The following is a 15,246-nucleotide window of genomic DNA, read 5'->3' as shown; positions in this document are numbered from 1 at the left end:
GAGGTGACCAGAACTGAGCACAATACTCCCAAGCATGGTCTAACCAGGATTTTATAGAGCTGCATTCTTATCTCGCAGCTCTTGAACTTAATCCCCCAACTAATGAAGACTGACACACCATAGGCCTTTTGTACCACCCCCGTCAAGTTATGTGTTAACTCTGGGGGGTCTATGGTCATTGACCCCAAGATCCCTCTGTCTCTCCACACTGCTCAGAATCCGGTCATTGACCCTGTTCTCAGCCTTCAAGTTTGACCTTCCAAAGTGAATCACTTCACACTTTTCCAGGTTGAACTCCGTCTGCCACCTCTCAGCCCAGGTCTGCATCCTCTCAATATCCTGTAGTAACCTCTGACAACCATTTACGTTATTCACCGTACCACCATCTGCCTGCTATCCGTATAGAACTTTCTAAAATACCAGTATGGTGAGGTATATTGTAGTTGGGCCAAAGGGCCTGTTCTGTGCTGTTACTCAAACCTTCAGGAAGTGACCTCCCTTATGAAGGGCCTCCATCTGCTAGGACGTTCCTTCTTCTCATTGCTACCATCAATGAGGAGGTACAGGAGCCTGAAACCACACACTCAACGCATTAGGAACAGCTCTTTCCCCTCCACCATCAGGTTTCTGAATGGTCCATGAACCTGTGAACACTACCTCACTGTTTCAGAAACGAACGATTGTGCAGACGCAGGAAATCTGGAGCAACACGCACAAAATGCGGGAGGAACTCAACAGGTCTGGCATCATCTATGGAAATGAATGAACAGTCGACGTTTTGGACCAAGACCCTTCATCAGGACCTGTCTATTTTGCTTTCTCTTTGGACTACTGTATCTACTGATTTTCCATCCTTCTTGCAATTTATAGTAATGTTCATGTATTGCACTGTACTGCTGCCACAAAACAACACATCTCTTGACATATGTCAGTGACATTAAACCTGATTCTGGCCCTGAACTGTATCACTCTAACACAAGGGGAAACCAATAACAGAATGCAGAATGAACTGTTACGGTTACAGAGAACGTGCAGTGCAGGTAGATTATAAGGTGCAATATCATAATGAGGTAGATTGTGAGGTCAAGAGTCTATCTTATTGATGGAACCATTCAAGAGTCTGATAACAGCGGGGTGGAAACTATCCCTGAGCCTGGCGGGACGTGCTTTCAGGCTTTTGTATCTTCTGCCCGATGGGAGAGGGGAGAGAGAGAATGTTTGGGGTGGGGTGGGTGGGGTCTTTGATTATTTTGGCAGCTTGTCTGAGGCAGCCAGAAGTGTGGACAGAGTCCTTGGAGGGGAGGGAAGATTGGAGTGATTCAGGGTACCTAGTGCACCCCGACCGACTCCTCCCTAATTCTATATACCGACCATCTGGTACCTGATACATGACATGGTCTCCACCCGAAAACATCGACAGTTCCTTTGATCGCCAACCCCCTGAGTTCCTCCAGCTATTTGTATCTCCCATTGCCTCCAGCTGTGTCTTGTGCCGACACATTTTTAACCCTTCCTCTCTCTCACTCTCTGCCCCTCTCTCTCTTCCATCTCCCCCCTCCCCCTCGTGTTTCCAGCGCTCTGTTTTTATTTTGGGTAACTCGTCCACTGTGTAACTGAGGGGAATCGTCCCCGCCCTTTGGGTAACCTCCGGGAACTCTCCTGTGTCCACCTAGGGAGCCAAGAATCCCTTCCTTGTCCATGGCCTCCATAGGGAGCTCTACACTGAGAGGGGAGGGTCAGCCACGGAGAGACTGGTACTGGGAGGGCCGGGGTGAGACCCAGAGCAGGGAGAGACACCGGGACACGTCACTGGTGCAGGTCTTGTTGGTGCCTGAGATGCTAATTCGTGGTTTCTTTTCCTCGAAGGTTCGTTGCCAAAGTGGGTGATGAACCACTCCTGGCATCTTCTTGCCCCCAAGGTGAGTACCACACTTATGTAACGTTGGGTAACCAACTCGAAAGTTACCAGAATGGCGCCGGGACTCGGGTTCAAGGAGGGGATCGTTTCTGAGGCTTTATAAGGCATTGGTCAGACCACACTTGGAGTATTGATAGCACTATTAATCTGAGAAAAGATATGCTGGCATTGGAGAGGGTCTAGAAGACATTCACGAGAATGATCCCGGGAATGAAAGGGTTAATGTATCAGGAGTGTTTGGTGGCTCCGGACCTGTACTCGTTGGAGTTCGGACGAATGAAGGGGGATTGCATTGAAACCGATCCAATATTGAAAGGCCTGGATAAAGTGGACGTGGAAAAGATGTTTCCTTTGGTGGAGGAGTCTAGGACCAGAGAGCACAGCCTTAGAACTGAAAGTGAGGAGGAATTTCTTTATCCAGAGGGATGTGAATCTGTGGAATTCATTGCCACAGATGGTGTGGGAGCCAAGTCATTTATGGTGGACATTGATCGGTTCTTGATTAGCGAGGGCATGAAAGGTTATGGGGAGAAGACAGGAGAATGGGGTTGAGAGGGAAAATGGATCAGCCATGATAACATGGCAGAGCAGACTTGATGGGCTGAATGGCCTACTTCTGCTCCTGTGTCTTAAGGACTATGTTCAGTACTGATCTGTTACGACCTATGGGCTCACTTTTGAGGCGTCTGTAACTCACCATCTCAATGTTTTTTTTCGGTATTTGTGCAGTTTGGCTTCTTTTGCTCATCAGCTGGGTCCACGACTCTCTGCAGATGCTTGTGACCACGGGCAGAGCGGTTGCCGTGCCAAGCGGTGATGCATTTGGATAGATGCTTTCTGTGGTGCGTCGATACAGAGTATATAATCTAGTCATCGTCCAACCAGGAGCATTCGGTGTGCAAATTGGCCACTTGAGTTCCCTACATTTCAGCAGTAACTGGGTTTCAGGAACCACAACCTTAGCTGTAGCCGTGAGATTGTGAAAGACTTTGCAGAGACAAGAGATTTCATCAGTATTGGTTATAATTATTTATTGTGACTATTTGTTTTTTTTTTGTGTCTGGACAGTTTGTCTGTTTTGCACACTGGTTGTCAGTCTTTCTTCGTAGTTTTTCATTGATTCTATTGTTTCTCTGTTCTACTGTGAATGCCCGCAAGAACATGAACTTCAGGATGATGTAACTTTGATAATAATTTTGAGCACGTTGGGGATTTTCTCTTTGGAGCGAAGGAGGATAGAGTGGACAGCCAGCAACCTTTTCCCAGGGCAGAAATGGCTAATAGGAGGGGGCATAATTCTGTGGTGATTGGAGGAATCAATCAGAGTGAGAATCAGGTTTAATATCATCGGCGTGTGTCGTGAAATTTGTTAACTTAGCAGCAGCAGTACAATGCAATACAAGGTGAAGAGTACCGGGGGGGGGGGGGGAGATATCAGAGGCAAGTTCTTTACACAGAGTGGTGGGTGCATGGAATGTACTCCCAAGAGTGCTGGTGTAGGCAGATACATTCGGGTGGGGGTTCCCAACCTTCTTTATGCCATGGACCAATATCATTGAGCAAGGAGTGCATGGACCTCGGGTTGGGAGCCCCTGCTTTTGAGGCATCTCAGAGACTCTGAGGTAGGCACATGGATGATAGGTAAATGCAGGTTATGTGGGAGGGAAGGGGTAGATTGATCTTGGGGTAGGTTGAAAGGTCAGCTTATGATCGTCAGGGTGAAGGGCCTGCACTATGCGGTACTGTTCTGTGTTCAGCCTGTCATGACCTGGGATTTGACTCCTGAAGCCTGCAGGGTGATCAGTAATTCAACAATGTGTGGTTTCTAGAACACTATTTCTTGCAAAATTAGGGTGGTGGCTCCTTGGCGGAGGGTTACAGAGGTCTGTGGTCCCGGTGGGAGGGGTGCGGAGGGTTGTGGTCCCGGTGGGAGGGGTGCTGAGGTCTATGGTTCCGGTGGGGGGGGGGGGTGGAGGGTTGTGGTCCCGGTGGGAGGGGTGGAGGGTTGTGGTGCCGGTGGGAGGGGTGCTGAGGTCTATGGTCCCGGTGGGAGGGGTGGAGGGTTGTGGTCCCGGTGGGAGGGGTGGGGAGGGTTGTGGTCCCGGTGGGAGGGATGCTGAGGTCTATGGTCCCGGTGGGAGGGGTACGGAGGTCTATGGTCCCGGTGGGAGGGGTGGAGGGTTGTGGTCCTGGTGGGAGGGGTACGGAGGTCTATGGTCCCGGTGGGAGGGTTACAGAGGTCTGTGGTCCCGGTGGGAGGGGTGCGGAGGGTTGTGGTCCCGGTGGGAGTGGTGGGGAGGGTTGTGGTCCCAGTGGGAGGGGTACGGAGGTCTGTGGTCCCGGTGGGAGGGGTGCTGAGGTCTATGGTCCCGGTGGGAGGGGTGCAGGGTTGTGGTCCCGGTGGGAGGGGTGCTGAGGTCTATTGTCCCGGTGGGAGGGTTGGGGAGGTCTATTGTCCCGGTGCAGGTTGATGGGAGTAGGGAGAAGAAGAGTCCAGCACTGCTTCGATGGGCCAAGTGGCCTGTTTCTGTGCTGGAGTGTTCTGTGACTGATAGGAGTGAGTGCAGTGCTGCAGACAATACGGTGCAAAGTGATGGGGGCTGTTCCCATGTGAGGTCAGTGGGCTGGGGCTGGCGGGGGGGAGAGGGAAGGACGAGGGGAGCCAGGGAGAGGTGATGGGAGGGGGAGGAGGTGCGCTAGCGAAACCTGAATGGGTCATGATAAACGAGAGGGAGAGGGGTGGCTAGGAACCACCGGATGTTAATGAAAGTTTATGCCATCAGGTTAGAGACCACTGCTGGAGGTGATTGGGCAATTGACCTGTCAGTCACATTTGTAGACTATACTGTGGCTTGTGATTGGGCAGTACTCCTGTAAATAGGAATTGCAGTCTGCACTCCTGGAGGTGATTGGGAATTTGGTTTGTCAATCACACCTGGAGTGTTTATTGTTGGAGATGATTTAATACAGAGTTCCAATGTGCAGCAGTCAACAACAACAAAAAAATTGCATTTATTTAGCAACTGAAATGCATAAAAAAACCTAAGGAAGCTGAATGGGTTTTGAGAGGAGGGTGGTGGGTCAGTGGAGAGAGTCAGTGACAGGAGAGAGTGTCCTTGGGCTGTGGGTGGGGAGAGTCAGTGAGGGGGTGAAACACCTTCAATAACTCCAAAAGACTGAAGTAGGGGTAAATACTGAAAGGCTTTTATTTGCTGTACAATACGACCTCCATGCTGAGTGTTTGTCCCCCGGACTGAGGGAGAAGGGCAAGGCGAAATCACCTTTATTCAGGGACCTGTGGGAGGAGCCACAGGGGCAGTCAGCAGAGGGGCACGTCCAGACAGGTAACCCAGTTACAACATATATATATATATATATATATATATATAGAGTTTACCACGGCGGGGGGGGGGGAGAGTGTGAGCTGTGGGAGGGGATTCAGTGGGTGGGGAGAGGCGGTGAGGGGGGAGAATTTGTGATGGAGGCTGTTGCCCTTGTGTGTTGAGTTGCGTGTCGATGTGTGACTTGACCTGTGATGTTTAAGTTGAGTTCCCTGTTTCCTCTCCGTGACTCAGGCCATGAAGAAGATCTACAAAGCCTGCCTGAAGTATCCTGAATGGAAAGGAAAGCACAACCCCTCCTTCAAGCCCTGGATCCATCCGGAACAGAGCAACTTGCCCACCATCCCCCTCTCGGACCTCTCCATCCAGCACGCCGATTCCCTAGAGAACATCGACGAGAGCGGAATCCTCCAGGCCAAGGACGAGAAGGCGGACAGCAGCGATGAGGACAGTCTGAACTGAGGGGGGGGGGGCGGTCCCTGGAACCAGCCAGGTCAACGAGACCCCACACACAATTCAGAAAAAAGTGCGGCTAATGTTCCCATCAGACCGTGCGAAGTAGGAGCAGAATTAGGCTCTTTGGCCCATCGAGTGGTCTGCTGTCCCATCATGGTTGATTTATTATCCCTCTCAAACCCCATTCCCCTGTGCTTTCCCTGAATCCTCTGATGCCGTGACTACTCTGTTTTCAATAACCCCATAACTTAGTCTCCACAGCATCTGTGGCAATGAATTCCACAGATACACCAGCCTCTGGCTAAAAAAATTCCTCCTCACCTCTGTTCTCAATGGACGCCCCTCTATTCTGAGGCTGTGCCCTCTGGTCCTAGACTCCCCCAATATAGGAAACATCCTCTCCACATCCACTCTATCTAGGCCTTTCAATATTGGATAGGTTTCAATGAGATCCCCGCCCCCATTCTTCTGAACTCCAGCAAGTACAGGCCCAAAGCCATCAAGCACCCCTCATACATTAACCTTTCATTCCCAGGATCATTCTCGTGAACTTCAGGGAGGTTGTGTCCGGTTCCCTGGGTGGTGATAGGGTGTGGATGTGTTTAACATTGTTGACTGATTTTCCTTGTCTCTTTAAGGCAATCCTGATTGTGTTTTTACTGAAATGGGCAGGAGGTCAGTCACCTTGCAGATGTGCACCACCTCCCTGAATCTGTCGCTCATCCTTCTCCCCCCTCCGCCCCCACCTTAGAGCAGAGAACAGGCCCTTTGGCCCACAATCTGTGCCAAACCCAATGCCAAAGGAAACTAAATCTCTTCTGCCTGTACATGATCCATATCCATGATGTTCTCCTGGGTGTTGTCTGTTGGTGGGCCCTCAGGTGGCTGTAGGGTCTGATCTGGGTTCCACATGTTGAGGTTCAGTGTGGGTAGGTGTAAGCGGTGGCTGGGTCTTTGATTGATCAGCCTCTCCTTTAGCAGCTGCCACTTGTTCTCCGGGGCACAGTGGAGATTGTTCTCATGTGGCCCAGCTCCCTCCTGAACAGATTTTCTCCAGCTATGTCCATGGAGTGCAATGTCTTCCCAGTTTTCAGACGTACCGTTGAAATTCTTCAGGCTGATTTCGATGTTATCTGTGAAGTATTTCTTTAGTTTATTAAACACCTCTATCGCGCCTGCTCCCAGCACCCCCAGGCAGCACATTCCAGGACCCCACCGCTCTCTGGGTAAAACAACATCTCCTTTCAACTTATCTCCTCTCAGCTTAAATGCTTGTCCTTCAGTATTTGCAATATCCACCCTGGGAATACCTTATCAATGTCTTGGATAATCTTATAAACTTCTATCAGATCTCTCCTCAGCCTTTGCTGCGCCAGAGAACACAACCCAAGTTTGTTTAACCCCTTGTTATAGCTCATATCCTCTAATCAAGTTTCCTTGTAAAACACAAGACGTAGGATCAGAATTAGGCCCATCGAGTCTGCTCTGCCATTTCATCATGGCTGATCCATTTTCCCTCAGACGCAGTCTCCTGACTTCTCCCTGTGTACTTTCTAGACTGACTAATCAAGAATCTATCCAACTTCTGCCTTAAACATCCCCAATGACTTGGCCTCCACAGGTGGCTTTGGCAAAAACTTTTGCAGAATCACCACTCCTTGGCTAAAGAAATTCCCCCTCATCTCCGTTCTGCAAGGACACCCCTCTGTTCTAAGGCTGTTCCCTCTGGTCTTAAGACTCTCCCACCATAGGAAACATCCTCTCCACATCCACTCTATCAAGGCCTTTCATTATTTGATCGGTTTCAATGAGGCCACCCCTCATTCTTCTGAATTCCAGTGAATACAAGCCCAAAGCCATCAAATACTCTTCATATGACAAGCCATTCAATCCTGGAATCAATTTAGTGAACCTCCTTTGAACCCTCTCCAATGTCAGCACATCCTTTCTTGGATAAGGGGACCAACCTCTTCTGCACCTCTCCAAGGCCTCTACACTCAATACTCTGTGTAGAGGAATGGAGAGGTCCTGTGGAGGGTTTAACTGAGTCAGGGGTTAAATATTTCAAAGATAAAGATTAGCTTTAGTTGTAACAGAAACATAGAGTGAAGTGGGTCATTTGTGGCAACAACCAACATGGTCCGAGATTGTGCTGGGAGCAGCCCACAAACGTCACCCCGCATTCCAGTGACGACATAACATACACCCAACTTACCAACCCTGACTAATCCGTGTGTTTTTGGAACGTGGGAGAAATCCGGAATCCCGAAGGAAACCCATGTGGTCATGGGGAGAACGTACAAACCCCTTCCAGACAGCAGAGAGAACTGAATCCTGGTTGCTGGCACTGTGAAGTGTTTTGCTGAATGCCACACTACCCTGTCTCTGCTCGTTGTGTAAAATTTTACTCCTCTGATCCCCTATGAACCTCCTCCCTCTCAACTTAAAACTCTGCTCACTAGTTTTAGCTCCCTGCCCTGGGAAACAGATTCTGGCCTTCGATCTTATTTCTGCCTCTCATTCTCCACTATCAAATCAGCTCGGTCTCTGTCACTGCAGAGGAAACAGAACTAGCCCTACTCACTCAAGCCCTCCAGTCCAGACAACATCCCCGTCAGTCTTTCCTGCACCCTCGCTCGCTCAACCACTCCCATCCTACAACGTGACACAAGGGCAACCCAACCAACATTTTAGAGCCATGGAGTGCAACTACACAGAGACAAGCCCCTTGGCCCATCTAGTCCATGCTGAACTAGCCCCATCAACCTGAACCTGCACCTGGACCATAGTCCTCCACACCCCTCCCTCATCCTTGTACTTATCCAAACTTCTCTTAAATGTCCCACACTTGCACCACCCTCTGGGTGAGGGTGATACCCCCCAGGTTCTCCTTTCGCTCATAACCCTTGACCTCTAGTTCTGGTCTCACCAAAACTGGTTCAGTGGAAGGAAGCCTTCTTGTATTTAGCCTGCCTATGTCCCTCATAATTTCGCATGCCTCTATCAAATCTCCCCTCATTCTCCTACGCTCCAGGGAATAAACTGTTAACTGTCTCAATGCTCTGGCAATATTGGAACCCAAGTGTGGAGGAAAAACAGTCTCTGATGTAGAGATGGCAACCAGAGTTTATTCATAATAATTCCAGCAGAACGTTGGTGGTTCGGCTGAGCGACTGTGCGAGAAGTGATGTTCTCAGAACTAGGACCCCGCCATTAGTGCTAATCCGTCGTCCACTTAAATACTACAGGTAACACAGAATCCCCAAGCTTGTCACATCAACTTAACATGATTAAACAGAAAGCACCAGCAAATGACATTACAGAGAGTGAGCTGCTCGATAAAAACACGAGGAAGTCGAAATGATTAATGACTCTTGTTAAACAGCAAGTAACTAATTCAGGTGTTCTGAACAACCTTGGAGCCCAATGCTCTCTGGCCTGAAGAGCTCATTACACCTTTCCCCATATCGCAGGTCCACAAGTCCCAGTAACATGCTCGTAAGTTTACTCCATACTCCTTCAATCTTATTGAAGGTAGATAGGTGACCAAAACTGCACACGATACCCGAAATTAAGCCTCACTAATGTCTTATACAATTGCAACATAACATTCCAACTCCTGCACTCTGATTTATGAAGGCCAATGTGTCAAAAAGTCCTGATGAACCTACCTTTATGTTCATTCATTGTCTGCCGTGTAGTATGATGTAGGCAATTGTGGACTTTCCATGACTCTTGGCAGATTTTTCTACAGAAGTGGTTTGTCATTGCCTTCTTCTGGGCAGTGTCTTTACAAGACTGGTGACCCCAGCCATTATCAATACTCTTCAGAGATTGTCTGCCTGGTGTCAGTGGTCACATAACCAGGACTTGTGATATGCACCAGTTTCTCATATGGCCATCCACCACCTGCTCCCATGGCTTCAGATGACCCTGATTGGGGTGGGGGGGGGGGCTAAGCAGGTGCTACACTTGCCCAAGGGTGACCTGCAGGCTAGCGGAGGGAAGGAGCACCTTACACCTCCTTTGGTAGAGACGTGTCTCCACCCTGTGACTCTGTATGATCTGAACCTATTCAAACTTTCCCTATAACCCAGGTCCTCAAGCCCCAGCAACATCCTTGTAAATTTTCTTTGTACTCTTTCAATCATATTTTGTACCCCCTGTAACATGATGTCCGAACTTTGATATTATTTCCACTGATCGTGTAAGCCGTCAGCTACGTGTCCTGCCAACTTGTTGCTGCTGTGACGTTGCGATGGAGGGAGGACGTCAGATTTTGTTCAACTCCCGGCGAAGTGGGAGACACTGAAACACAACCTGGAGGTCATGGGTTAAGGGTGAAATGTTTAAGGGGAACTTGATGGGGGATCTCCTTCACTCTGAAGGTGGTGAGTGTGGAATGAGCTGCCAGCGGAAGTGGTGGTTGCAGGTTCGATTACAAGATTTAAGATAAATTTGGATATGGAGGGCTGTGGTCTGAGTACAAGTCAATGGGACCAGCCGGATTAATGGTTAGGCATGGACTAGATGGGCTGAAGGGCTGCTTTCTGTGTTGTAGTGCTCTATGACTCTGTGACTGACCTTACCTGTGGATATCCCGAGCGCTTGATCTTTATCTCATCACGACACATTAAGCCCGGACAACTGTGTTTTGTATACAGTATATATGTAGATAGTTACAGAAAGGAGAATTACAAAATAAAAGAGTGCTGAACTACTCAACCAGAATGAATAATGATGTGATTTTGTGCTCTCTTTAAGCCTTGTCATTGTGTCTGTCCCCACCACTTCCCCTTGTAACCCATTCCAAGGCCCCAAACACTCTCCATGTAAATGAAAAAGTGCTTGCCTCGCAAGTTCCTTTTAAACTTTTCCCCCCTCTCTCCTTTAACCCCTGCTCTCTCGTTTTTGAGATTCCACCCGGGAGGAGAAAAGATTCGACTTTTCGCCTCTCAGTCTCCGCCACTCCACAGAAAACATGCCACACCACAAACAGTTCAGCTTTTCAGCTGACAATGCTGTGCTGACCTCTACGATCAATCTAACCCTCCCCTCCCACCTAGCCCTCCATTTCTCTTTCATCCGTGTGCCTAAGAGTCTCTTAAATGTCCCTAGTGTTTGAAACGAGAGAGCAGATTGGGAGCTCGGGTTGGTGTGTGTGTGTTGGGTTGTTCGCTGAGCTTGGAGGTTGGTCGCCATCATTTCATCAGGAGTTGATGATGTCACCTTGACTGGCGACCTAACATCCAAGCTCGGCAAACAACCCTACAAATATGTCCCTAATGCATCTGGCCTGTATCAGCACCCCGGCAGGGTGTTCCACACACCTTCTACTCTCTGCGTAAAGAAAACAAACTTAGCTCTGACAACATACATCAAAGTTGCTGGTGAACGCAGCAGGCCAGGCAGCATCTATAGGAAGAGGCGCAGTCGACGTTTCAGGCCGAGACCCTTCGTCAGGACTTTGTCTCGGCCTGAAACGTCGACTGCGCCTCTTCCTATAGATGCTGCCTGGCCTGCTGCGTTCACCAGCAACTTTGATGTATGTTGCTTGAATTTCCAGCATCTGCAGAATTCCTGTTGTTAGCTCTGACATCCCAGTTTGTATTTCCAACTTCCTCTTGTAGATCCTACCCTGGAGTCCTGGCGAACCCCTTCTCAGAGTTCAACCTGGGATTCATTTTCTTGCAGGCATTTACATGAGAACAAAGAAATACAATAGGATCAGTGAAAAACTGCAAAGACTGGTAACCAATGTGCAAAAGACAAACTGTAAATACAAACCCAAACAAACGAATAAATAAATAATCGAGAGCACAAGTTGTAGAGTGCCTGAAAGTGAGGCTATAGGTTGTGAAATCAGTTCATTATTGTGGAGAGTGAAATTATCCACATTGGTTCAGGAGCTTGATGGTTGAAGGGTAATAACCGTTCCTGAACCTGATGGTGTGGGATCTACTGCTCCTGTGGCTCCTTCCCGATGACAGCAGCGAGAAGAGAGCATGGCCTTGGCATAAGGAGAGTGCTGGGAATGGACCCAGATGCAAGACACAGACACTGAAGTACTAGGAACAGACAAAACTAAATGACGGGACAGGACGCAGATTAGGCTAGGGAAGCAGAACCAGGACGAGGGACTGGGAACAAGGAGCATAGGCTTGGACTCCAAGCCAGAGACTGGACAAGGACCCAGAACCTGGGTCTTGCCTCGGGCTCAGACCCCAAAACTAGGCGAAGACGTGACGAGGCTTGGGTTCTTGGAGGCCAGAAGATGTGACGAGGCTTGGGTTCTTGTAGGCTCAGTTCTTGGAGACTATATGAGGATATGACAGGGCAAGGATACTTCAAGGGGACTTCTGGGCAGGCCACGGGACTCCACCCCACAGAGGCAAGGACAGGGAGGGACAGACCCAACCGCAGGGTAATGGCAAATGGCCAACGGCCTGGCTTACCCAATGGAGGCAAGGGACAGGAAGGGACAGAACCAACCACAGGGTAACGGCAAATGGCCTGGCTTACCCGACAGAGGCAAGGGACAGGAAGGGACAGAACCAACCGCTGGGTAATGGCAATCGGCCTGGCTTACCCGACGGAGGCAAGGGACAGGAAGGGAGCTAGGTCCCGGGTGGCTCCAAGACTCAAGGCAGCCGATAACCTGGGTGGGCTACGGAACAGCCAAATCCATATCTCGATGACTGCACTAGCTTTCCACCGGTGAGTTGTTCCAAGGGGAGACTGATGAGACAACCCAGCAACCACACTCGATCCCAGGGCCACTTATATTCCCAGCCTCAAGATGAGCATCAGGTGCTTACGGTTAAGTGCAACCGAAACAAGGGAGAGCCGGAAGACCCAGAGTTCGCGGACCGGACTGTGAACCGGAATGCGGATTTCGGACTGGACCATGACAGGCCTGGCTGGTGAGGCAATTCATGATGGATGGTGCCTTCTTGTAAATGTGATCAGTGGTGGTGGGGGTGGAGGCTTTTCCTGTGATAGACTGGGCTGTTCGACCGCTTTCTGATCTTTCCGTTCCTGGGCATTGGCGTTTCCGTATCGGGTCATTACGGAAAGAGTCAGGATACTCTACACTGTGCGTCTACAGAAGTTTGTCAAAGTTTTAGATAGTTTGCTGAATCTATGCACATTTCTAAGAAAGTAGTTTCTCCGAAACCACCATGTCCTTCCTGTAAAAATGGAACAGTCAGAACTTCACATAGTATTCCAACCATGGCCAGACCAAAGCATTGACAACTGCGACATGAACTCCCATTGTCTATACTCAACATCGCCAGCAAGGAAAGTAAATATATCTTTTCTACCATCTAGTGACTCACATTGCCACTTTGAGGGAGAGATCGAAGAGGATCTTTAGAAGACAATGACCCAGGAAGGTGGCATCCATCACTGTGGACCCTCACAATACAAGACATGCCCTCTCCTCATTAATACCTTGCAAAGATCTTCATTTCTCATATCGGAGAGCTCTGTGGGTTCCCGGGAGTGACTCTGTCTGGAGTTTAGCCATCCAGTGCTGACCTCTTGGTGGGGTCACCCACGGCGGTAAGGTCAAGGGGAAGTTCTGGACAAAGAGTGATCAACATGCTTGTGGAACTCAGCAGGTCAAGGAGCATCTTTGGATATGAATAAACAGTTGACATTTTAGGCTGAGAGCCTTCATCAGGGCTGGAAAGGAAGGGGGAAGATGCCAGAATAAAAGGGTGGGGGGAGTGGAAGAAGGACTAGCTGGAAGGTGATAGGTGAAGCCAGATGGATGGGAAAGGTTAAGGGCTGGAGAGGAAGGAATCTTATTTGGAGAGGAGAGTGAACCATGGGAGAAAGGGAAGAAGGAAGGACTCCGGGTTGAGGTGAGGAAGTAAGAGGACAGAGTGGGGAATAGAAGAAGAGGGAAGGGGGAGGGAAAATTACTGCAAGAAGAAATCGATGTTCATGCGATCAGGTTGGAGGCTACCCAGACAGAATATGAGGTGTTGCTCCTCCAACCTGAGAGTGACTTCATCATGATAAATGAGGAAGCCATGGACCAACATGTCGGAATGGGAATGAGGATAGAATTAAAATGGTTGGCCGCTGGGAAATTCCATTTTTGGTGGATGGAGCAGAGGTGCTCGAGAAAGTGGTCCCCCAACTTACGTCAGGTCTCACCAGTGTAGAGGAGGCCGCTTCAGGAGCACCAGACACAACAGATGATCTCAGCAGATTCACAGGGGAGGTGTTGCCTCACCTGGAAGGACTGTTTGGGGCCCTGAAGGGAGGTGAATGGGCAGGTGTAGCATTTCTGTTGCTCGTAGGGGTATGTATCCAGAGGGAAAAGGGGGAAAGGAACAAATGGACAAGGAAATCATGGAGAGAGTGATCCCTGCAGAGAGTAGGTGGTGGGAAGGAAAAGACAGGATCCCATTAAAGACAACAAAAGCTACAGAGAATCATATGTTATGGGGTAGTGGGTGAGGACAAGAGGAACTCTATCCCTGTTAAGGTGGTGGGAAGATGGGGTGACCATGGATATCCTGAAAGTGGAGGAGATGCGGGTGAGGGCAGCATCAATGGTGGAAAAAGGGAAAAACCCTATTCTTTAAAGAAGGAAGATATCTCTAATGTCAAGGGGGGAAAAAGCCAGGTCTTGTGAACAGATGCAGCGGAGAAGAAGGAACTGAGAAAAGGGAATAGCATTTTTACAGGAGACAGGGTGGGAATCGGTAGCTTTATTAAAGATGTCGATAGACAGTTTTTCTCCAGAGATGGAGACAGACAGACTGAGAAGGGGGAGAGAGGTGTCAGAAATGGACCAAGTGAATTTAAGGGCAGGGTGGAAGTTGGAGGCAAAGTTGATGAAATTGACAAACTCAGCATTGATGCGAGAAACAGCACTGCCCCCCTCCCGGTTTGACCTATGACCTTGTGTTTCTTCCTCCCCTCCTCCCACCTTCTAATTCTGACTCCTCATCCAGTCCTGATGAAGGGGTCTCAACCGGAAACATCGACTATACTCTTTTTCATAGAAGCTGCCTAGCCTAATGAGTTCCTCTAGCGTTTTGTGTGCATTGCTTGGATTTCCAGCATCTGAAGATTTTATCTTGCGTGTGGTTTGATTATTTCACCCAACTTCCCCTGATGCACCAGTGACTGACTTATGGGAGCAAACAAACTCTACCAGTGTAGTAGAAAATTGGAGGGAAATTTTCATTCTAAAGACAGGTGATTTTTGAAGAGAAGGTGTGTGGTAGAAGAGGAGGATTCTGATCCTAGGCCTACAGGTAATTCTGATAAGGTTAATGATGAAGAATTACAATCATCAGAGCCATTTCACTGCTCTAGTGCAACAGCGGACACAAAAATGCCCGTCTTTACAATGAAAGGGGTTTATCAATGGGTCTTACATGGACTGGTGATCCAAGTTGTCCTATTCCATTGTGCCGAGTCTCTGGCAAACAACAAGCACAGGTTGCACTTACTAGGCCTGTATTTGAGCCTGATCATGTCACTTAGTAAGAAAATGTTTTTTCA

The 15,246-nt window shown here is 49.0% G+C and overlaps 1 protein-coding gene across 1 annotated transcript in view; it reads left to right on the top strand.

Annotated features, from left to right (window-relative positions):
* Positions 1 to 11,088, top strand: part of stard10 (StAR related lipid transfer domain containing 10) — a 57,287-nt gene extending 46,199 nt beyond the window's left edge. Inside the window, exons 5-6 of the mRNA XM_063054710.1 lie at positions 1,867 to 1,919; positions 5,494 to 11,088. Of these exons, the coding sequence (XP_062910780.1) occupies positions 1,867 to 1,919; positions 5,494 to 5,721 (281 nt within the window). The 3' untranslated portion in view covers positions 5,722 to 11,088. The remainder of the gene's footprint in view (positions 1 to 1,866; positions 1,920 to 5,493) is intronic.
* Positions 11,089 to 15,246: the final 4,158 nt, after the last annotated feature.

Source organism: Mobula hypostoma, chromosome 7 (genome assembly GCF_963921235.1).
Source record: "Mobula hypostoma chromosome 7, sMobHyp1.1, whole genome shotgun sequence".
Taxonomy (NCBI): domain Eukaryota; kingdom Metazoa; phylum Chordata; class Chondrichthyes; order Myliobatiformes; family Myliobatidae; genus Mobula; species Mobula hypostoma.
This window is presented reverse-complemented; position numbering and strand designations above follow the sequence as displayed.